At 35.8% G+C, this 24,344-nt stretch overlaps 2 protein-coding genes across 20 annotated transcripts in view; one reads left to right on the forward strand and one right to left on the reverse strand.

Moving 5' to 3' along the window:
- stxbp5l (syntaxin binding protein 5L) overlaps positions 1-22,256 on the reverse strand; it is a 231,424-nt gene extending 209,168 nt beyond the window's left edge. For 18 of the 19 annotated variants that reach the window (XM_087266926.1, XM_087266923.1, XM_087266929.1 and 15 more), the window contains exon 1: positions 21,380-22,256. In XM_087266926.1, the coding sequence (XP_087123052.1) occupies positions 21,380-21,547 (168 nt within the window). In that variant the 5' untranslated portion in view covers positions 21,548-22,256. 19 annotated transcript variants of the gene reach the window in all.
- Positions 11,420-24,344, forward strand: part of LOC147842396 (rho-associated protein kinase 2-like) — a 164,165-nt gene continuing 151,240 nt past the window's right edge. The window contains exons 1-2 of the mRNA XM_087268085.1: positions 11,420-11,474; positions 12,550-13,013. The gene's annotated coding sequence lies outside the window, so the exon portion shown is untranslated. The remainder of the gene's footprint in view (positions 11,475-12,549; positions 13,014-24,344) is intronic.

Raw genomic sequence — 24,344 nt, forward strand, 5'->3', positions numbered from 1 at the left:
ATCAACAACAATCACACAGAATAAAAACTAAAAATATGCAAAAAATATTATAATAAATCAAAAAGAAGTCAAGTATTGAACTCAGCAGCTCTTGTAAATACAAAAAAAGACTACGTTATATAATTAATTGAATGAAAAAAGTACACATACACAGATAAAGCAATGGGAAAATGAAAGCATTCTGGCGTTATAACAACAAGAGCAAGAGTGAAATTTAAGTACTAGCGAGAGTTAAGTTGCATATTTTTTTGCTTATTTTTTATGTATTTGTTGCAAAGAACCAATAAAACTATTTTTGTCTGACTATTATTGAAAATTCTGTGCAATCCTATAGCTGTCAGCATTACCTGTGACTATCTATTCAAAAGCTACTGTACATTTCTCAGTAGAGAGGTAGTTACACCACAGTTCTTATATCAGTTAAATTTACAGCTTTGCCATTAAAAACGCTGCTGCTAAACACTTCTGACTGAGAGCTGCTTTTTAGAATACACTAGCAAAAATATATGTGTAGGTCTATTTCAGGTTCACGCACAATTAATCAGTCAATTCCCCTCTCTCTAATAGCTGCATTAGTCTCTCTCCATATCAATCACTCAAGCATCTGTTACAAGCTCTAAAATTACATTCTGGAATTAGTAATAGAGGATTGGGATGAAATGTGAAAGAAATTCTAACAACACACAATACAAGACTATTAAAAAGAAGAAAAAGGGACAAATATGTTTTATTATATGAATTACAAGTCTGTGTAGTCTCCATGGATTGAATGATGTAATGTAATGTCAAAACATATTACAATTTAAACTAGAATCCATTCTGTTATCACACAATATCAGCCTCTTTATCAACTCTGCCGTATTCCTAAACTCCATCATTTTAAACAGGATAAGCGCATGCAGATTACACAGATAAACTGTGGTAATATGTAACAAATCTAACAGAGATGCCTGATACATATGGTGGAAACGCTCAAACTGCTGTTCCCTGATAAGCCTTTCCCTTTAATATCCCACAGACTATCAGCACATGCAGGAAGTTAAGCTTCCATATTGGCACTCTCTGATATGACTCACTCACAAAATACATCCTCTCATTCCTTTAAAATAACAGGAAATGTTGACACACGGACCATTTGAGTAACTTTAAACATTTAAAGCCTGAGACAAAGGTAAAGATCACTGCAAAACCTGTTAGGATTCAAACCTCAATTTGAAACTTAGGATCTGTGTCTGACAGAAATAAATGCAGGTCTAGAGTCAGAGAGTCTGATGCAAATAAAATAAAATAAAATAAAATAAAATAAAATAAAATAAAATAAAATAAAATAAAATAAAATAAAATAAAATAAAAATAAAAAATAAAATAAAATAAAATAAAATAAAAATTTGTAGCATTTTTATTTAATTTTTTTTTTTTTTTGGACAAATTTAGCAATTAGTAATTTTACTGTCGCTTTAGTCTAAATCAGTTATGTTGTATTAATTGCAAGTTGCCTTGAATTAGACCATCTGCTTTACACGAATCAATGTAAACATAAATATCTCTAAAACTAATATGAGTCACTTAAAACTAAAAAAAATAAATCATGTCTTTTAAATGCTTGGTGACTACTCTCAAACTTCAGAAAATTATTTATTCTTATGCAGTGGCTAATTAAATGTAAACCACTGATTTGAACAACCTTTAAGTGCACCTGAAATCAGCTGGTTCATTTCAGTCAGAGACAGAAATAAGGGCTGGGTGTAGGACATCATGTTGTTTCATTCTGGGGTCTTAGGTTCAATCCCTGGGATCCCAGAGGATAGTTTTATTGCTTCAGAGCTTGCTCTTTCAAAGAAGTGCTATTTGGCGACTGGAGAGGTGCAGTGCAGTGGATTGCCCCCTTCAGCAAATCACTTAACCTCAGGATGCTCAAGCAGGACCAGGACTGTAATAAGTCTACTGTAACTTGCTTTCATTTAAAAAAATGAAACTCTGGAAACACTAGAAAACGCTCATTCATTCATTTTCAGCTTAGTCCCTTTATTAATCCGGGGTCACCACAGCAGAATGAACCGCCAACTTATCTAACATGTTTTTTACCAAGCGAATGCCCTTCCAACCACAACCCATCTTCGGGAAACACTAGAAAGCAGACTCTACAAAACAGATAAATATTTACAAACACACAAAAATATGAGCCATACAAGTTAAAGCTTGTCAGTAAAGTTTTGTCAGAAGTAAGAATGAGACTTAAGACTTAAAATTAAACTTCATTTTTGTTTTATTTAGTATTCATTTTCTCAAAAAGTTATGTTAATTTTGTTAAAAAAAAAAAAGTATTCTATTATTTTTAGCTGTTGTTTCAGTACCAAAGTGATTTTAGTTTTATGGTTTACAATTTTTACAATAATATAATTTGACTATTTAATTAAGACTGACCATGTCTTTGTTTCAAAGAGCCAATAGAAACCAAATGCAACCAAATAAAGCAATGATTCTTTTTGCATTCAGATCAAGCCATCATCATGTTCCTGTTATATTATTTTCCCTCTTTAATCCTGCAAATATTGCATAAAAAAAATGTGTTTACAAAAAAAAATGCTATAAAGCATTACAAGTCTTCGTAATTATAATTAAGTCTGTAATTTACTTTTCTCAAATACTCTTATTATGTAATCACGTTATATGCAAGCAGCAACCTCCCGCTCTCCCTCGTGAAGCCAATACCTTTGGACATTTGACCCGCTGACATGTTTGTAAGGTAACTTTTCATTTCCACTTGGCTGTTGAAGTGAAACTTGTGGATCCAGACACGAGCGTGTCTGAGGTGCAGGTTTTTTCCGCTGTGTCTATTATAGATTACCTGTGATAACTTGTATTATGTGCATATAGACTGTAACCGCGGCTGTTCTTCCCGTCTTCGGTGTACATCGCTTTCATTTCTAAAGCCGGTCGCAGCCCTTTCTGTTGAGCAGGTAAGGACTATAACCAATCATAGGGGTGTAAATCCTCGCCTGTAAGCCCTCAAAAAGCAAGCTGGATTAATATTTACATTAGTTTATTTGCTATAAATGCTCATGCTGTCTTCTCTGCATGTATTGAAGTTTTGTTTGATACATTCAGAAAGACTATTTTCTTTGAGAGGGTCAAATTAAGGGTACAGTTTATATATCTTACTGCTGTATTAAAGAACAAAATTGTATTAAAAATAATATATAAATATAAATATATTTAAAGATTTTAATTTAAAAAATCTTGTGTTGTGAAGAAAAAATCTAATTATGTATGGAAAGCATCGTCAATGCACCAAGACATCGAATTAAACCTAATCGATGGCATGATAATTGTAACCGAACCAAACCAAACCGCGTAGATTCACACCCCTACTCGTTACAATTATAGACCTTTTTCTTGGCTGCTGCATGGAGAGCACCATAGCGACCAGCGTCTTCCGGTAGAATGTTTAGAACTTCCGTTTACAGCGTTTACAACTGGTAATTTGCGATGCAAAAATGGGTTTCAATAGCGTTTTGAGTGGATTACGAAGTGTTTTTGTGACACAACTTTGAAAGGTGTGTGTTAAAGCTGTTAAAATCTGTCAGACCTGTGGTTCAAACACGAGAGCAAAACAGTATTGTTAGCCTATAGGGGTTCGAAAGACCCACCCCGCAATGACAAAGGTCCAGAATTTGTCCCATACTTTAGCTCATTTGTCCTATTTTGACTACTACGACATCTTAAAATATTCCTTCGAAAAAGGCTTTAAGACCAAGTCGAATCCTCTTTAAAAGTCACATCAGTGTGACTTCAGCTAATCAGTTTTGGCCAATGCAAATAATTATATTTCATGAGTAAAACATCCAGTTGTGCAACAGAAGCAGAACATATTGAAATTGATTTGAATACTATTTTGGCTATTGTTGTTATCCATGAATTTTCAAATGTACTTTTTTTTACAAGAGAGGCTGGAAAAATCTTAAAACCCTTTTATTAGTAATGTTTTATTATTATTTTTTTTTTTATTTATTTATTTATTTTTTTTTTTTTTATCATTATTATTCAAATGGCCAAATTCTGACTCCTGACACTTGAATGTACTGGTCAATTTGTTGTCAAATAATTAACAATAGACTACAGTTTTAAATTAAAACCTAAACAGATTCCTATTTTTCTAATAATATATGGTGTAATAAATGTTTATTTTTTTAAGTATTTATTCTAAATCTTTAAGAAATATTCTAGTACACTAAAAAGTGTGACTACGATGACCATCCAACAAGCTAAAGTGAGCTAAAAATAGCGCTTAAAATGTCATTAAAATGCAGTATTTAAAGCTCATAATTAAATAGAAAATGAGTCAAATAACTGTAAAAAGGTCCACATTTTGAGAAAAAAATAACTACCCCTTACACTAGGCTGGCTACGGGCCTGAGTATATTTTAAAAGTTTTGTTATGATTATTTACATTTGTCTTTTGTAGTTGTTCAATCAAAATTACTCTCAAAAGCAATATATTATCTGTTTAATTTTACAAAACACTGTTTCTAAAAAAAATTTTATTCAAGTTTTTTTTTACATTGACAAGTTTGAGGTTAACATTTGTGTTTTGAGCTATTTATCTAGTTATTATATATTTATAGCCTTCAAATTGGGAGTGTAAAGATTTTATTGACAAAGCATTTGAAAATACTCAAAAGGACAGCACTGCATGTAGTGTAAAATTATTTAGATATACTCTGGTGGGATTGCTCTATTGCAGGTCTTAAAGGGTTAACAGGCAACTAATTATTCATCTGATCCTTTTACTGTTGGCAAAACCTGACCCACATCAGTATAAGCCATAACTCAAAGACATATGGTAACGGTTATATCACTCAGAAAAGAAATTTCCTCCAAAATAAGGAAGATGTCTAGAAAATAAGGAAAGAATAAAACAAACAGAGCAGGATTCTCTGTCTGACCAATCTCAGAAATCTGCTTCAAATCAGCCTGAAATGCTATTAAGCCTCATATTCAACAAATGACATTAAAACAATTGAGTGAGCAGGAGGAAGACAGAAAGAAGTGAGTGGTGGGAGGGAAGGAGGGGAGGTTTGATACCAGATAAGAGAAATGAGGCTCTTTTATTGGGTCAATAAGTGTGTCATCGCCCCGGTGAAGCCACATGAGGGCAAACAGCCCACTTTAAAAGCAGTTCTGTCACCAATCAATTACAAACCAGACTCTCGTCCTGCACGCACACTATAGAATAAGACAGAAACTAAAATGGTCATTCAAGATCCAGTTGGTGGTCAAGTCAAACCATGTCACTTTAATTTCCACAGTGCAGCAGGTTTACAATCAAACTGGGCAATAATCAAAACTCTGGTATGAGGTTTTATTAATGAAGATGTTTAATACATTAAGCACATTTAGTGTTATTAGTCTACTGACCTCAACTAAGCAAGCCAAGGGTGACAATCCTAAGTAGGGATGACTGGTATGGGCTTAAAACAATATCACAATATTTTCTGGAATATATTATAATAACTATATTGATGATGATAATTAATATTTATAAACAGAGAGACAACAAAAGTCCAGTATTCATGGAGATATTTTCAAACCAAAGAAATTGAGTAAGCACTATGGCTTTCATTCATACTGGATGCTAGATGGTGCCCTTGCGCATATAAATTCCACATGTGCACCATTGAATTAAACATCCATCACTGACAAGCTAAAGGAAGTTAGTTAAAAAGAGTTAAAAGAAGATAGAAATGCTTAAATTAATATTAAATATAAAATATTCAATTGAAAAATCTATCAAGAAAATCAATTATATTGTTGTTTGTATATATATTATAAAAATCCTTAGCAAAAATATCTGTTGTATTTGTTTATTTATTTAATATATACACATTTTTTTATTTATTTTTTATTCACAACACTTTTTAAAATTTAAAGCTTGTTCTAGGCTGTAGATATTTTAGATATCAAATGTTGATGGACCCACCCGCAAAAGTTAGCCAGGGGGGAGAGATGTTTTATTAAGTGGCCCCACCCCCATCACGCGGGCCGTCCGCTTCGCCACAGTTGGCATTCCTGTGTGGAGTTTGCATGTTCTCCCTGTGTTTGTGTGGATTTCCTCCAAGTGCTCCGGTTTCCCCCACAGTCCAAATGCATGCGCTATAGGAGAATTGAATAAACTAAATTGGCCGCAGTGTATGTTTGTGCATGTGACAGTGTATGGATGTTTCCTCGTACTGTGTTGCAGCTAGAAGGGTATCATCCACTGTGTAAAACATATGCTGGATAAGTTGGTGAATAATGGGCCAAGCCGAAGGAAAATTATTGAATGAATGTCACATCAATGTACTTACTTGGATTTTTTTCTTTTTGAAAGTTTAGTATTTTTTTTTACATTTAAATTATATTTTTTACAGATGTTTTCTTTTTCAATTGGCAAACTAATGAACTTAAAAAAAATATCTGTCTAAAATATATTTATGTAAATATATAGTCATTTTTGTATATAACTTAGAAAACATTTGAAAATATCCATACTTTTCACCATATGGGAACAAACATGAAGGTTAATGGAGAGTACTTGCCTTCTGAATGACAACAAGGCAGTTAATTCATCCATCTGGCCATCTAGTGTCTGTGGTGTGTGTGTGTGTGTATTATATTTATCTAAACGTCACTTGAACGCAATGTGTGGGTGCAGCTTGTTTGAACCCTGCTGCTGTTTATGCTGCGGGCATCAAGCTGTGCTAAGAGCGAGAGTTAGAATGCAATTACTGAGCTTACAAGCCATTGTGTACTTGAGCGTGTATCTGCACGTGCCTAACTGGATTTCTGTCTACAGACGTATCAGCTCTCACTGGCCTATCCAGAGATGCACACTGCTCAATGCTGAAGTCATTGGAAAGAGAGGCAGTGGAAAGACGCCAATCACAAATAAACACATCTGTCGAGAGTGAAATCGTCATCGACTTAAAACAAATATTGATGAATGTTGGCAGTGAGGTTGATATAGAGGTGAGGCAGCAACTTCTTAATTAGGCATTAGATGGTGGTTGAGGCAATCACACAATTCTAGCCTGTTAAATTTTTGTCTATCCCTTTCGCTGTCATTAAGCATGTTACGTCTATCAAGCCTGAAGAAATCAAAGAACTCTGTTTATGCCCCTGTATGCTATTAAATATGGCGCACTTATAAATTAACTGCAACATTTTTTTATGCAGATTACAACTTCATATGTCAGAATGTGGTTTACATATTGCTGTGTGGATTTGTTTGTTGTAAATGTTAATTATTATCTCCTTGTTGTGACATTTATGGTGCTGTATGTATGTTTTTGACTCTTCTAAAGCATAAAAATACCATAATATGTTTGCAGATGTTTAAGAAACATGCTAAGTGAACATTTTTGTTTATCTGAAAAAAAAAACAATGCTTGAGTCAATTATTCTGCTTTGAAAATGTGCCAGAACGTCCGTCTTGTTTTGGTCCCTTTAACAAGCCCAATGCTAGTTTAGACAATTATATTTCAGAATGCCTAGTTGCCCTGGTGGAAAACCAGATATATGATTCATTCAATCAGTCATAAAAGTTCTTAAAGTGTGTGTTCGGGACCAAAAATGCGATCTCCGAAATGAGAAGCAGATTTAGAGTACCACATGAGGTGATTATTAATAACAAATAATAAAAATATTACAAACTTAAACATTAGGTGAGCAGGTTACATTGTAACTCTGTGTACTAAAGACAAGTTAGGTGATGAGATTCACAGTGATAAGCAATTGGGCGATCCGCACCACACAAAACATGACAGAAATTTAAATACAACTATTCAGAAGTATATGTACGTTCACTGCACTACAACAAAATGATTAGGTTCATAATCTATTTAATACATACTTAGCCTCTTTAACTTTATTAAATGTAAATGTTGAATCACTGATATGTGTTGGCTCCCACTGAGTCACTGATCTGAATTTCAAATGGTTTATTTTATTGTCAAGTTCTGAGGTGAACTATCTGCTGCTGCTTTCAGTATGGCAATGAATGTCATGTGAAATGGCATTTTAACTAATGTTTTTAGCATTTAACACTGAATAAAGCACATGAGGTGTATCTGAGGTGATCATTGTCAGTTTTCTGGTGTTCAGCTGCAAGAAATAGAAGCCATTTCTAAAACATCAATTTCAGGTGTTGGTTAGAACAAAAACTAAATAAAATAGTCAGACATGCTCCTGTTGGTGTCATCAGTCTGGCAACCTGCACTTGTGTGTGTTTTGAACCAGGGGTCCAATATCAAGTTCAACCACTAGGTGTCAAACTTAATGCATCTTTAATGTAAATGACAAAAAATACATTTTAATATATTGTAATGTAATGTTGTGTTTATTTAATGTCATTTACTTTTTTTATATTATTAAAATATGTTAATTATAAAACAATTACATTACAGTTTTTTCCAACTGATTACACACATTTTCAAAGCAATGTCTTCTTTTTTTTAAAACTCTACACACAATTTCCGAAACTGCACACAAAAAATGCAAAATGCCTCACATCTACTCCAAAATGTAACACTGCATTCAAAATGTTATAAGCATACGTCAGAAAAAATTAAGTATTTGCATCAAATGGCAAACACATCTCTCATAATAGTAAATGTCTGAATAAACCATGTAAACACTGTTGTTGTAAATCTAAAGCTCTTTGCTCTTAAGGCATATATCTTAAGGCATATAAGGCATATATATATATACATTTCAATACAATGTTTTACATTAACAGGTACACTAAACACCAATGACATGAAAAAAACAGAAAATATTTATTAGGCCAAACATTATTGTTGTTTATTGCATAAAAAACAAACATAATGTATATAAAAATGTTACAAAATAGAACATATGTAAAGCAAAAGTATATAGTTTAGAACAGTAAAAAAACAATTGTGTGTGAAGGGAGTCTCGGGGGAAAAAGTGTCCATTGCCTGGAAAAGTGTCATGTGGGCATTGGGTTGGTTATCATACACTTTATAGTGCTAGGCTCAGAAGAATTCCTCAATTTTGGGGGGATTTATGACTTAGAAAAGGAGAAAATGGGGTAGGTACAAAACTACAAATTGTGGATAGGTGGCAAACCAGTTTATTTTGACCAGAACAGCCCAGTGTCCCATCACCTTTGGCCTATATTAAACTAAAGCAGTTACTGGATATTGATCAGTTAAGAAATTAGCTTCTACATTTGAGGAGCATGTGTGTGCGACCTTGTGAATAAGTGTAGCATTTTGATTGGTTGTATTTGGAAAAGGAAAGCAAATGGCTGAGTTTTGAGTTTTAGGTTGAGAGTTGTGTGTAGAGTTTTGAAAAAAGTGTTTTATGCAATTGAAAACTGAGTTTAAGGCTGAGAAATAGCTTCTGATTTTGGAGATATGCTGTGTAGTTTTGCATTTTGAGTGAGATGTTTCAGAAATTGTGACAAGAAAAGATTTAGTGTGTAAGCAGTTGGAAAAAAACTGTAATAATGATAATCATAATAATAATCATTATATATTATGAAAATTATTATAAATATTATTGTTTTTATTCGACTAAAAATAGCAATACTGGAAAAATACACTTCATCAGATATTTCTAAATATCTTGTTGCTCTTACTGTTGTTTCAACATAAAAAATGGCTGTTTAATACACTGAAAAAAAGTGTTGCATGCAAAACGGTTGCAAACAATTTATTTGTGTTGAATTTAAACAAACAAATTAAGTTTAATTATGTTCAACTTAATTTGTTTGTTTAAATTCAACACAAATAAATTGTTTACAACCACTTAACGTAAAAAAATTGAGTAAATCCAAGGAATCATCTTTGAATAATTTTTTTCAGTGTAGATAAAAACACTTTGCATACACACTAGCATTTCATAAATCTGTATGTATGTGCAAGTAAAATTAGATGTATCATTCTGCATTTTATGTGTGTTGTTGCACTTTTTTCAAGTATGTTTGTTTATGCATTCAGTAGTATAAACATCTATTTTACATATGTGTATGCAAATGAGCTTGATTTGATGAGCTTTACATGGCGTCTCACAATTCTCTCATAAACAATAAAACACAGATATTATGCAGCAGGAGATTCAATATGCGGCTTCAGTGATCATAACAGATGTTTTTCTTTCTTTCTGACAGTTGCAGCAGAATGAATGTTTTGTCAGTAGCACTTCTGAACATAATGTTGACAAATAGCAGCTCCCGTATTTGAGGGTCAGATTAAATGTTATTCATTGGGCAACCGCTGAAAAAGAATGGCTGGTATTCTGCAAACGTGTTCTGGACCTACATACAGTAGATCTGTTACAGAAATTCCTGATTACTCGTTTCAGTGGTTCATAAACTATTCTTTATTTTTAAAGGCAATTAATTAATTCATCATTCATTTTGGTTTATAAAACTTTGCAGAGCTTTTACACTCACAAAAAGCAACATTATTCATAGTGTGAATGTAATATTTGAAAAAAGAAAGAAAACATGGACACTTTACGTTCCGACCACAAAAATAAAGACATAACTGCATGTAAGTACACAGAAACAAACAATCTGTCCTTCCACTTTCTCTTTTGTGCAAGTCACTCAATTACAACAAGAGAAAATGAAGGGGGCATCAGAGAAGTGAAGTGGAAAAAGGTTTCGAGGATATAGATTGACTGAATAGAGCTATTCATTTATGAGTGATTTCAAGCACAGAGCTGTTTGGAGTATTAATACTTTATACCTGCTCAGTTGCTGGCGAGATAACACAGAGTTTAAATAATGGAAAGAAAAAAAATCAGGTTCAAAAAAAGGTGACAACATAAGAAATCAATCAAAGTGAGCAGGTGTAAAAAGAAGGAATGAAAAACAAATGGAATTGAGGGATAGAGAAAGTTTGAACAGCACTGTTTATAGGAGCCACTACAGATCACAAGTGAAGTTTATTTATAAACTAATTTCAAGAGGATCACATGCTTATGATTGTTTGCGGCTGATCCCGCATTATCCAATTCATGATTCACCAATCAGACGATTCCTAAGCCACTATAAATACCGTAAGTTCCATATAGTAGCCATCTTCGTTTTGAAGAATCCCCCCTTTTACCCGTACTTCTCCTCCTTTCCTAGATAGGTGGCATGGTGGCCCGGTGGTTAACACTGTTGACTCTTGTGAGCTCAGGGCTTTCTTCCAGGACAGCATGCCATAATCAATCATAAGCTTAATGTTAACTCTTGAATTATACACAATTTTAGATGTCAAACTTGTTGTGTTGTTTGTTTCCAATAAAACAAAACTGCCATCTATAGCAAGGTAAAATATTTCATCTAAAACTATAAGGATATTATGCATTCTTTTAGTTTATAATTGCTCAGCCTCAAAATTACTACTCAAATACACCAATAATTTCTTTAAAGAGCCCATATTATGGGTTTTTGAAAATTCCCCTCCATGTAGTGTGTAACACAGTTCTAAGTGAAGTGAAGTATCAAGCTAAGGCTTAAATCTGTAAGAATACAGTGTTTAAAACGGTTGATTCATCTATAAAAGAGTCGATTCATAGTGCTTCAAACGAGTCGCCTTGATACCGATTCATTAGGTGTTTCGCCATGACGTACGAATGAAACCAAGTTATTCACGTGCACGCGCAAACCTGGGAGATTTCAAACCTGAGGCCCCGCCCTCTGACGCAGTAACCCAGACACACACACACACACCCACAAACACACGCACACAAACATGCCGGTCGATTGAAGTCACACTGCAGATGGATATTATATTGAGTCTCTACCCAAAGATGAAACCTCAGCATTATAACCAAGCAGTTGGAAACTACTGGAAACTTCTGGAAACTACATGCTACAAAGAATACTTCATCTGCGTTTGTTAAAGGAAGGATCAGTAAAGAGTAACTTACTGATGGACATCAGGATGGGTTTCTTCCATTTCTCAAGTGTAAGTACTTGCGATTAAAGTTGTTGCCTCAGTGACTCTAGCTTGCAAATATATTTAGTTGTGATTTGTTACTTGTAACCGAGTGTACTGTATCAGGTTAACTGGCTATATTCTCTTATCGTGTGCAAAGTCACGTTAAAAACGCGACGCGTGCTGCTTTGTTTATGGAGCTCCGTGGTAACGTTCGAGGTCTGCATACCCGCGGCTGTCCCCGCACCAGATTTCTGCGGCACGGGAATAAATTTCCGAATAAATCGCCGGAGCGGTCGGTAACGGGTTTGATTTGGGACGGGAGCGGGCTGCCTGAGAAAGAGAAAGATGTGTCTGCTTGGTGCTTGTGTGTATGTGTGTTAGTGCGCACGCGCGCGTATGAGAGAGCGCGAGCGAGAGCTTTATGCTTGGTGCTGTGTGTGTGTTTATACAGACAGCTTGGCTGTCTGGACTGTATATCTGGGGGATTTTCGGTTTTGTTCTCCCCCGCTCTTTAGCGGGATCGGACGCGGCGGGCAGAATACGGGGCGGGTTCTAAGGCTAAAACCTGGCGGGTGCGGGCGGAAGCGGGAGCGTTCTCGTCCGGAAGTGTGTGTGTGTTTTTGTGTGTGTGGCAGCTAAAATCCACGCCTACACTATCTAGCGTGTATGAACTGTGATTACTTTTTAAATTGCTGATTAGCTATTGGCCATTTCACTCTCTGACTGAAGGCAGTCGACCAATCGCGACAGACTGTCATTGGTCCAATCAGTGCAGATTAGCTTCGCGCTAAGGAGGGGTTTGGGAACAAATGAATCACTGGACGATTCATACAGGAGTCGCTGGGATAATTAGGTAAAAATAAATGCAGATTATAAGACCATGAAAGTGTTTTTTGACCTTGCATGCATATTAGACTGTTGTTGGAGACCCTTACAACCAAGATATGACCCTATTTCATGTATAATATGGGCTCTTTAACAACCCTATTTCTTCACACATTTACACATGCGCACACACATTTATACAGTTAATATGAAAATAATTAGCCCTTATGTGATTTTGACTACACAGTCAAATCTCCAAAACCATAAGCTATTTCTCAGCCTAGAACTCATTTCATTTCAGTTGAATAACACACTTTTTTTTCAAAACACTACACAAAATTCTCCTGCTACAACACAAAATTCAAACAGGAAGCTATTTGCTTTCCTTTACCAAACATATAACAAAATACACACACACTACACAAATGTGGAAACACATTTTTTTAACTGATCACAAACCAATCACTGCAGTATAGGCCTGCAAATAAGCCAAATAGGTGTTCTGGTCCAAAGAAAACAGGTGTTCCACCCATCCACAATTTGTAGTTTTGTACCTACCCCCATGTTTACCTTTTCTAAATCCTAAATTCCTTTAGAAAAGAATAGCAAACTTTTTCTCAGCCTGGCTCTGTAAAGTGACCCCACACATACACTTTTGTTCGTTACTGTATTCTGGAGAATATACTTTTGCTTTACATATGTTTTTTTTTACCATTTTACATGCAGTACACTCAGAAAAAAAAGTTATCACTGTGGTGGTACCTTCATGGATCAGATTTGTGCCTTTGATGAAGGTATAATATTGTATCTACAGGTTTTAAAAACCAAAGGTACATTTTGGTTTCCCATTGTACAAATCATGTTCTAAATGGTTTAAACTGCAATAGTACAAATTTGTTTCTTTGTCTTAAGGTACAATCTTGTCCCATAAAAAAGTGCTACCCCAGTGATAAGGGTTTGTATCTTCTTTAATGCAACATTGTACCATTTTTTTCGCAGTGTATGTTTATGGGTTTGTTGTATTCTACTGTATACAATAGTAATGTTTACCCTAGAGCTGCACGATTAATCGAAAAAAGACTGTGATCTCGATTCGACCCCCTAGACGATCTTAATGCAGCATTCCTACGATTCTGCCAATCATATTTTCAAGTTCAGGAGAGAAGCAAAGGCGGCCCCACAAGTCGTCACATTGTTTTACATACGTTGTTCAGCAACCAGGACATCTACAAACGGTATTGAAAGAGTCACATTCTGTATTTATAAGGTATATTTCACCCAAAAATGCCATTTCTGTCTTCATGTAATGATGTATTTGAGGCCGCAAAATCACACGTGACGTAATCTGACCGTGACTTGTTACTACAGAGAGGGTGGGCGCAAGCACGTGAATGAAGTCTTCTTTAATGAACAGAACCTCCATAGGCTGTGAATAACAGGAAAATACAATTCTTAATAACATTCAGTTTGTGGAACAGAGTGATCGTTTGGGAGCCATGTGGAAAGCATGAACCACACTTAGCAGTGAAAATAAAACCGAAAGCTTGCACATCATTTAAATAATCATATCGCATTTTAGAGTTATAATGACGACAAGCATTTAATATGTTTTTCTTTCTTAGCGAACACAGAGTGTTGTGCATGAGAATAAATGTTTAACAGTGTCAGTAGAACTACTCTAGCCTATATAATGTTATGAATACAATACAAGAGGGAATCTGATAATGACAAATGTCTGATTTTAGGCAGAAAAAAATTGGTCTAATAATGTTGTCAATGATTGCAAGCATATGTCTATCAGAATTATGAATAGTTGTATTCTGATCTCATCACTTTACTGTGCATTAATGAACAGCACAAATTTAAAGTCTGTTCAAGTCCACCATTCAAAGTCTATACAAAATTTAACATTTTAATCAACAGTAGACCTACACATAATATTATTACTGTTTTTATAACATGTTTGAGAAATAATAATAATAATAATAATAATAATAATAATAATAATAATAATAATAATAATAATAATAATAATAATAATAATAATAGCCTACTCATATTTACCTTGTAAAATCGTGATCGTTATTTTAAGCAAAAAAAAAAGATTGTGATTCTCATTTTAGCCAGAATTGTGCAGCTTTAGTTTGCCCAAATAAATATTTTCTGTTTCTTCATTGCACTGATGTTTACTCCTCTCAGCAGATTATGTTCACTGTAGAAGATTTTACTGAAATATAGATGTAAGCCTATAAAAGAGCAAAGAGTTTTAGATTTAGAACAACAATTTTTGCACGCTTTATCCCAACATTTACTATTACGAAAGAACTGTTTTCCATTTGATACAGATGCTTCATTCTGGCAAGTGTTTATACAATTTTGAATGCAGTGTTACATTTTGAAGGAGATGTGAGGCATTTTGCATTTTGTGTGTGCAGTTTTTGAAAAATGTGCGTAGAGTTTTGGAAAAAAAAGTGACACTGTTTTGATAATGTGTGTAAGCATTTGAAAAAAACTAAGCTGAATACTAGTATCTTGAAAAATATCTATTAAAATATGATGTACTGTCATCATGGTAAAGATAAAAGAAACCAGTTATTAGATATTAGTTGTTAAAAATATATTTAGAAATGTGTTGGAAAAAACAGAATTAGGGGAACAATTATACAGGGAGGCTAATAATTCAACTGTATATAAATGGTCCCAAACAATATTCAAACCATGGTTACATCCTTGTTAAAATATGCATGTTATTAAGCTGTTTCTGTAAACAAAACTATTACCGTTAAAGGTTTTAACACATCATTTACAGCGTTGCAGATATAAACAGTAAAAAGAGGCAGTGGCTCACTCACACTGGTCTATTTTTAGCTCTTTGCTACCAGCAGGTCCCATCGTTTCTATCTAGCCTGACCACTCTGTTGAATCTACAAACAGTGTTGATGATAAAGAATCTATCAGCAGTAAAGACCGCACAATACAATTCATACTTGTTTCTCTTTGCTCGAGTGAGCACAGCCTTCCTGTTGAGAGATGAGGACGCATGCAGACAGAGCGGGCTGTTTTAGAGCACAGGCTGTGCCGCCCGCCACTGCAGTCTCCCATCGCTGAGAGGAAGCCAACATTGTTGACAGAGCACAAACACAATCATGCCACAGTATCCACCTTGCTTTTTTGTCATTTGTGAAAGCTGCGACTTCCTGATTGGCCTAAAATAAAACAAGCTCCCTGCTTGCTCACTTTCGGTTATGATGTTACACACACATCCCATTTTATTTTTGCTCCATACCTTTAACCCTGTTATTACTGTGAGCATGCTACAGTAGATTCCTCCTTGAGGAAAACTGAGATGGAAATGAGAGAGAGAGAGAGATCTACATTCTAGCACACATGAAACTTGACGGCCCATGACGAGAGCTGTTGTCAGAGCTCATGATTCAGTTGAGTGATCATAACCAGAAACGGGTGTCACAGTGCGTTCTCGAGCACATGAGAGGGTATTCGGCAGTCTATTTCAGATCTGCGTCTCTAAAGCACTGTCTCTGTCAACATCCCAAAGAGCTCATCTCTTGACAGTTGGATTCTTTATGCATGTCTCTAGATATAATAACTCATACAGTGCTTGCTTACTGTATAAAATGTATAGATAAAGGGGCTGTGTAAATGGATGTGTTCATTTAAAATGTGTCCACTGTCTGTACTGTATGAGAAGTGAGATTGTATGCAATGTTTGAAACTTAAATTCTCAGAAAAATCTCTCCTCGAATCAGTATAAACACTCTAATACGATCTCATATTTATGAGCCAAAGAGTTCTTTCTGAATAAGCATATGATCAAATTGTGTGACCTAGAATGCACTCTCTTCAGTGAGCAAACCACACTGTAAAAATGCTTTGTTATAGACCTTTGTCTTGGCTGCTGCATGGAGGGCGCCACAGTGACCAGCGTCTTCCTGTAGAATGTTTAGAACTTCCGTTTACAGTGTTTACAACTGGTAATTTGCGCTCCGAATATGGGTTACAATTTTGTTTTGAGTGGATTACGAAGTGTTTTTGTGGCACACAACATTAAAAGGAGTGTGTTAAAGCTGTTATAATCTGCCAGATGTGATTCAAGTGCAAGAGAAAAACATTCTCCAAGTTCACGTGTCTGCCATCAGAAATACAGTGTGTGTGTGTGTGTGTGTGTGTTTCCTTGGCCTGTAAGCTGTTAACCCAATGGCTCTTTAATTCACTCACACGCACACGCACACACACACACACACACACACCAATACTGTTTTTGATACTCTGCTGGCTGATTTGCATGTTGATTCGAATCAGGAGCTGTTTATGTTTCATGTAGTTAGTTCGTGTGTAGTATTTACCATAGTATGTGTTTTTCTGTCATTTCAAAAGGCCTCTTTATTTTCACTTTGTGCCAGTCTTTCAATCAATCTGTCAGTGCCAGTGGGACAGGACGTGTGTGTGTCAAACATTTGGTGAGTTACATTTAATTAGGTTGGTTATATATTTGAAAAAAGTCAGAAACTGTTCACTTTAGCAATGACGAGGCCCCATTAAAACCGCACAAAGATGCAGTCTGACGGTAAGGGTAAATGACTTGCAGCAGTTGTTTTCCATCCTATTAGAATGCATTTTTTAAATAATCGATACAGGAGGTGGCGCTGATAACAGTATAAGTTCAAAGACATTTAAAGCAAGTAAAACAGAGTTAAACTATAATTTCAAAGCTGTCCGAATGTCACTGTTTACACACATCAGCTGCTGAGTTCTTAGCATTCTCCTTGCGCGTACACGCAAAGCATAATGGGTAATTTTGCGATCGAAGAAAAAGGTCTATACATTATGGATTTGTGTTGGGACATGAAGAAATTAAGTTAAAGGTGCAGTAGGTGATTGTTTCCAGAAACAGTTTTTGTTGTACAGGTTGAAAGTCTCTTCACATTCCAATAATAATGATTAAAGTAAAGATTGAAATGTGTTTATATGTATTTTAATATTCTGGGTAATGCATAAGACTAAAAAATGTTCATCCAATTAAAATTTGTCTGGCTGATAATTTCCATAATTCTGATAAGTAACCTAAACTGTCTGCCAACAAATGTAGATCTGTACTTCTGCGCACCCCTGTTCACGCAGACAGATCTGCTGTTTGCGCATGCACACGAGAGAGTGACAGCAGTAAAAACAAATGCTGAATCAAAACTTATTAAAATCCTGAATCAATATTGGAGTTACTTTTGCACGCTGGAGGAAGGATGACACCATGGCTGAAGTGTTTCTTTTAGACAGGTAATGTTCTGTTTTAAAACTATTTCAGTCATGCAAAGCTTATGTAGATTGTGTTGTTTAATGAATGAGTTATTTGCACTGAAGTGTTGTTCAGCCAATAAAATCTTCCAGTCAAAGATTGATGCGACTATTTTCAGTTTCATAAGGTCCTTTTACAGCATTGATAACATAGATTTTTATTTAGTTAAATAACAAAACATCAGTAAAAAGGTGCTAATCCGCCTAGCCTGCTTTACTGAGGTGAAGTTGGTTTTATATTCACATCACATTGGTTCATTTTTTAACAATGACTACCTACGCGCTCCCTATGTTGGTCACCATAACTATAACAGAACCATAGCCATAACACCAAACTGAATTTTCAATCTGAAAAAGCATGTAATTATAGTTTAGTCCAGCATCCAGCCGGCCAAGCACCAGCACATGGAGAGTGAGACTAATGATTTTTGCATGCATAAACATTTTGCTACACAACTGAAAACGTGCTGGATATAATAGTTTCTCGTTTCAGAAATGTTGTATTATAAAGTACTATAAAAGTTTCTAACTGGTGAATGACATGATCTGGTGGTTTGTCTACAGTCATCTTTACGATGCGCATTAGTGTTTCATTGGATGGCAGGGGAGGGACAGTGTTTTCAAACCTATTTTGCTTATGGATAGCATTTTGGTAGATCGCCTACAGCACCTTTAACTTAATTAACTTTAACTTAAAGTTTTGCTGCTTATCCAAACTACTTATTTTAAAAAAAACTGAAATTTTTTAGATTTTTTGGGACAACTTAATTGTTTTATGTTCAATTCACTTAAATGTGTAACTAATTGATTTATGTTGGCATAACATGAATGATTTTTTTATAGTGTGGAAAAAGAAAACAAGTAACTTGCTTTCTAAATTTTTTTAAATGTATTCAGTAACATTTATGCAAAACACAAAATCAAATTATGCTAGCAGCACAGGCTATTGCTAAAAGCACTGGTTTACAATATTTTTAAAGCATCATGTTCGATTACTCACCAATGTATAGCTAATCATATTCCCATCTTGTTCATTTTCATGAATGAAATTGTGTATCATTTATTAGTTTAAGTGGACATGCTTGGGCATGTTTCCAACTGTTCAATTAAAAAGTTAGAAAATGCAGAACAGCACTTCATATATTGAACAATGACCCATGTGCTAGACTATCAGAGGGTAAAAATGCATCCTGAAGATATGCGTGTGTTTTTCTATACTTCATTAATTCAGCTGCAGTGATGATTTCTAACACAGCTATCAATCCAAACAGTTAATCTTCTACAGATATTGCTGCAGATCACCTAAAAAAAATCAATGAAAGCAGAACGTTACTCGAGGCTGTTGGATCTGAGCGTGAGACTCTCACCGTATATTCCCCAGGGAGACCAGCAACACAGTGGTCCCTTCACCATACATGGTGAGAACGAGCCGTGTGCCTGTAGGCGATGAATGAATGTGCTGCGGTGGGAATATTTCACAAGCAGCTTCATAAGCTGTGATTTCTGCACGTGACACATTCCTGAACTTCCATTCAGAAGGAACTGCTATCATTCATCCTCTCTTACCGCTTATTCCTCTCCTGTCTAATTTGCTATGTTGAAGAAGTCTGCGCTACGGTGAATTATTTACTCCACATTTCAAGCTCGAACCGAACCGAGTGAAGGCAGAAGCACTGCAGTCAGTTTCTGCCATCCCGACCGGCTGCAATGGGCCCTAAAAAATCTAAAAATAGCTCCAGGAAAAAAAAAATCATCACACAGGCCGGAGACTAGAACAGGCTCTCTCACTTTTTATGTAAGCGAAGACACCTCAGTTATGTCATCGATTGCCCATCACTTGACTTCTCCATTGGGGAGGGGATAGAGTCCCGAGAATGCCTAATTCTAAGCATCTCATTCCCAGTGCATTAACACCAAAAATAATTATGGATAGAATGACAAAACTACATGTTAAAGAATAAGAAGATAATTCAAAGAAGGCTAGTAGCCACTGGTATTCAAAGCACAGTACTGATTGGATGGGAATCCCTACAGGTTTTCAACATTCTTCAAAATTACTTATTTTGCGTTCAACCTCCACTGAAGAAAAATGATGTCTGCAAAATTGTTGCAAACAATTTATGTGTTGAATTTACACAAATTAAATTTGATAATGTTCAACTTAATATGTTTGTTTAAATTCAACCCAAATTAATTGTTTACAACAACTTAACTTAAAAAGAAATATTATCATCATGGAATCATTTTAGAATAACTTTCTTTAGTGTATACTGTCCCATAACAATGGACAAGATTTTGGGTTCAACAGAAAAAGAAACTTGCAAATGTTTGTAAATTGCCATTTTTGGAATAACTATTATTTTAAATGACCATTAACTATTTGACAGAGACATACCATGATCAGTCAATATGGTGAAAATGCATGTATTTACTTATTGCCCACTGAAAGGATTAGTTATTAGATTTAAAAGCAAATGGTGGCTGAGAGTCAACTTTTAATTCCATGGTGAAAGGCACACAGACTTAGCATGAGGATGATGAGTAAATAATAACTGAAATTTTGTTTTGGTAGAAACCTTTCAAAATAGTCATGTGGATGTAAAAGATTGGAGACTGGACAAGCATTTCTTGCCAGTAGCGGAGTCCTTTCAATGTTCGATGAATCATAACTGTAATAAATGTGAAAACTAAAACTGCCAAATGCTACATTTTTAAAGCATCCAGTATATAAGCCCTTAAGTGTTTGTTTACACCTGTAACTGCTGTTTATAGTGACAACCATGAGAACCTAAAGGGATGGTTCACCCAAAAAATTTAAAGTCATTTACTCATGAGTTTACTTATAAGTTTCTTTCCACTGTTGAACACAAAGAAGATATTTTGCAAAATGCCAAACAAGTATAATCTGAGACACTTTCAACTTTCTTTGAAACAGAGAAACTCATGAAGGTTTGGAACAACTTAAGCGTGAGTAAACAGTGGATACATTTTCTTTTTGGGTGAACTGTGTCTTTAAAAGTAACAATTCACTAAAAATGCACTTTATGTTTTTAATAACTTACAATTTTGCGTGAACGTCCCCTTTAACGTTTAGAGAGAACCATATCTGTAGCTTACAATGTATTTTACCTCTGCGTTAATCGTCTACCTCAGGTGCACTGCAATTTCTATAGTGGCTCTATCAACAACAGTTCCCCCAACAGCTGCATTGATTAGCACAGGCCCATTGGCCAAAACTAGCTGCACATGTCTACTACAATGACACACAAGATCTTTGCGACAAGCAGGAGAGGGGCACCGACCTTACAGATCTGGAAATGCTCCGACATCAGTGTCTCCTGGATCTCCAGCTCGCGCGGTGTTGGTGCCGCACTGGGGGTCCCGGCCGCACTGCCGCAACCGGGAGACCCACCTGGATTGACAGGTGAAGAAGTGGTCAACCCGTCCAAAACCTTCCGAAACTTCTTCATCTTTATCCTAGTGTGTGTACTTAAATGATTTTTCTTGAACAATCTCAAAAAGGGGCAGTCGAGACGCTTAAAACGGCATATGAGATGATGCGGCTTCACAGCACAAATTCAGACTTCTGATTTCTTCTTCCTTACAGAATTTTATGTGCACAAAAAGTCACAAAAGAACCGCATTTTCCAAAATAAGGCTGATGGTCATCAAAAAAGTAAATGTTTTTTGGAGGGAGAGGCGAGGATATGTTCTGTGCGCATTAAAGCCTGAACCAGGCTGGAGAAGAACCAAGAAACTTCATGGCACTTACGCAGGACGATATCGCATCCAACTAGTCAACATTCTCAGAAGTCATGTCAAAGGCATATTAAAGTACAACTCACTTTGGTAAAATGAATGTTACTCGTCGTATTTATCGAGATGCAGTAGCTGTACACGCCAAAACTCACGCCGAACGCTTGTTGTTTGGGATCCCAGACGCAGAGACAAGCCGCAGAGAGGCAGCGTATAGCGACGAGCCAACGTCGAACACGTATCACAAACTGCCGCGAAAAGACAGGAAATTTCTGCACCTGAAAGGTTTTTTGTGAAGCCCCCTTTTCTGTTTCTTTTTTCTGAGTTATTTGGGAGGAGAGGAGGCGAGCACCCTCGACCCGCACCCAGAATCTCTCCCGCAGTCGAGTGCGAGCTGCTGTCCAAGGTGCTGAAAGATCGAGCGAAAGAAAGTCGCGCCCCCCTCTGTTCTTATTGGATCATGTGCCACAACCCTACGGTAATCCCGCCTTCCAGAGGCAACGATTGGACCATGTGCTTTAGAAATCAAACAATGAAATAGTGATTTAATTACTTGCACATTTTTATTAAAGTTAACATTAAACGCATTGCACTTAATTAAGCTACGTGTGCTTTTTTTACATTGAAATGCAGTTGATTTTTCATGTGAGTGAGGCGTAATGCTAGTGGTTAAAATATACTTTAACAAAAGAGAACCACACGGGTCCAGAACATTAGGTTGGCGTTTAATATGATTTACATGTGAATTTACAGCAGTGCTGTTTAGTGCATTTAAACGTAGAGGTGTAGTTTAATCTGTCACCAAGAAATATTAATCTTCAGACATACACACAACATTACAAAATAGCTAGACCAACGCAAAAAGACAGCTTTAAATGCGGAGCAGTCTGGATTACGCTTCCTGTATATAGCCACACTCTCCATCCTGTCCATAATGTGACTCCTCTGAGAGGCAGCAATGGCCTCCAGGGGGCGCTGCGTTGTGCATCTCGCAGATGCAGATTACATAAGCGCTTACATCATCTCTCCCTTCGGCACGGCTTATTCCATTCAGTCTTTTCCCCTGAAATCTGCTCATGTTGTTGATACCAGCTTCAGAGATTTTGATCCTGCTGATGATGCTCCTGTGAATTCTGGTATCTTGGATAAAACGCCACACACACAAAAAAAATCTATGATAAATCCAAAGGTTCTTTTTCATATAAATTGCTATATATCTGTGAATGTTTGTAGGATTAAAACATGTATAGGATCAAGTTCTAAGAAATATTTAGATACATTTATATAACACTTTACTGTGTAATACAAATTTACATGTATATTATATAGATATTTTCAAGAGATTTGTACTTATGGGTGCATATTGATACCTTAAAAGGTACATATTAGTAACTAACATATTTAAACATTAGACAGTTGCATTTAGTTTTTTACTATAAAATCCATTTTTATAAATTTTACTTGATGGAGACATCAAAACTATAGTACTTGTATCTGCCTTATAAATAAATTCAGCATATTTTAAGTGCCTCAAAATTGCTAACAGTTTTTTGAGAGAGACCTTACAAGATATTTTATATAGTCCTCAGAGAACAGGATGCCCCTGAGGCATGTACTTCTCTCTAGAACCAACAAAAAAAACCTGCACCCTCTTTCAGTCCCACCATTTCTCAACATGAAAAGATGCAAGTAACTAAAGAGGGAAGCTCGCAATTATGGTGATTACAGGGTCCCAGCATTATGCTTTCTAGTATTTTTATCCTGACATTCTCCGTTATCTATTGCTTTGACTTTTTATAGGTTATAAAATTATAGATCAGACTCAAGCTCCCCCAATTAACAGGCTACAGGCTCAGTGGGCTGCCATATGTAATTGCTTTTTAAAATCTCTTCATTAAATATACGTTTCATCATGAATGCCAAGGCCTTTTTTATTGGCACAAACCCCAGACAAGATTTCCTATGACTGATTTTCAGCAGTCTAAACTTCATTAACAAGATAAAAACATTTGTAGGCTAAATGTTTATGTCATTCTTCATCCCACGGCTCTGCGACAGCGATGTTTTCAAATGCAACACAGATTAAATCATTCAGGTTTCTAGTGCTAATGCAGCTTGTCGCTTGACAAACATCCCCACATGGACTTGTTTATCTTAGTTGTATTATTATGTGGTTGAGGCAGGCATGGTAGTGTTGCTAAAAGAGCTCAGCAGGGGCCTTCTCCCTCTGCTGCATGGTGGATGTATTACAGAAGAAATCCCTTTGTTGAGAGGATTTGGGAGTGAGAAAAAAAGCTAAATAATCCTCTTCATCGCTCCCTCAGGGTAAACAGCATCCAAGATAACGCAGCTGCCAAGACAACGGCACGGGGTGTGTGCTGCACAACGGGGCCACTGCGTTAATCTTCCTGCTCGAACCTGCAGACAAGGATTAGGGAACATGAACACGTCAGGTGTCCCATAGTGTAATGCAGTTGGGGAGTTTTGACTGGGCATTACACTGATTAAAAT

The sequence above is a fragment of the Danio rerio genome, chromosome 9 (genome assembly GCF_052040795.2).
Source record: "Danio rerio strain M-AB ecotype USA chromosome 9, GRCz13ab, whole genome shotgun sequence".
Taxonomy (NCBI): Eukaryota; Metazoa; Chordata; class Actinopteri; order Cypriniformes; family Danionidae; genus Danio; species Danio rerio.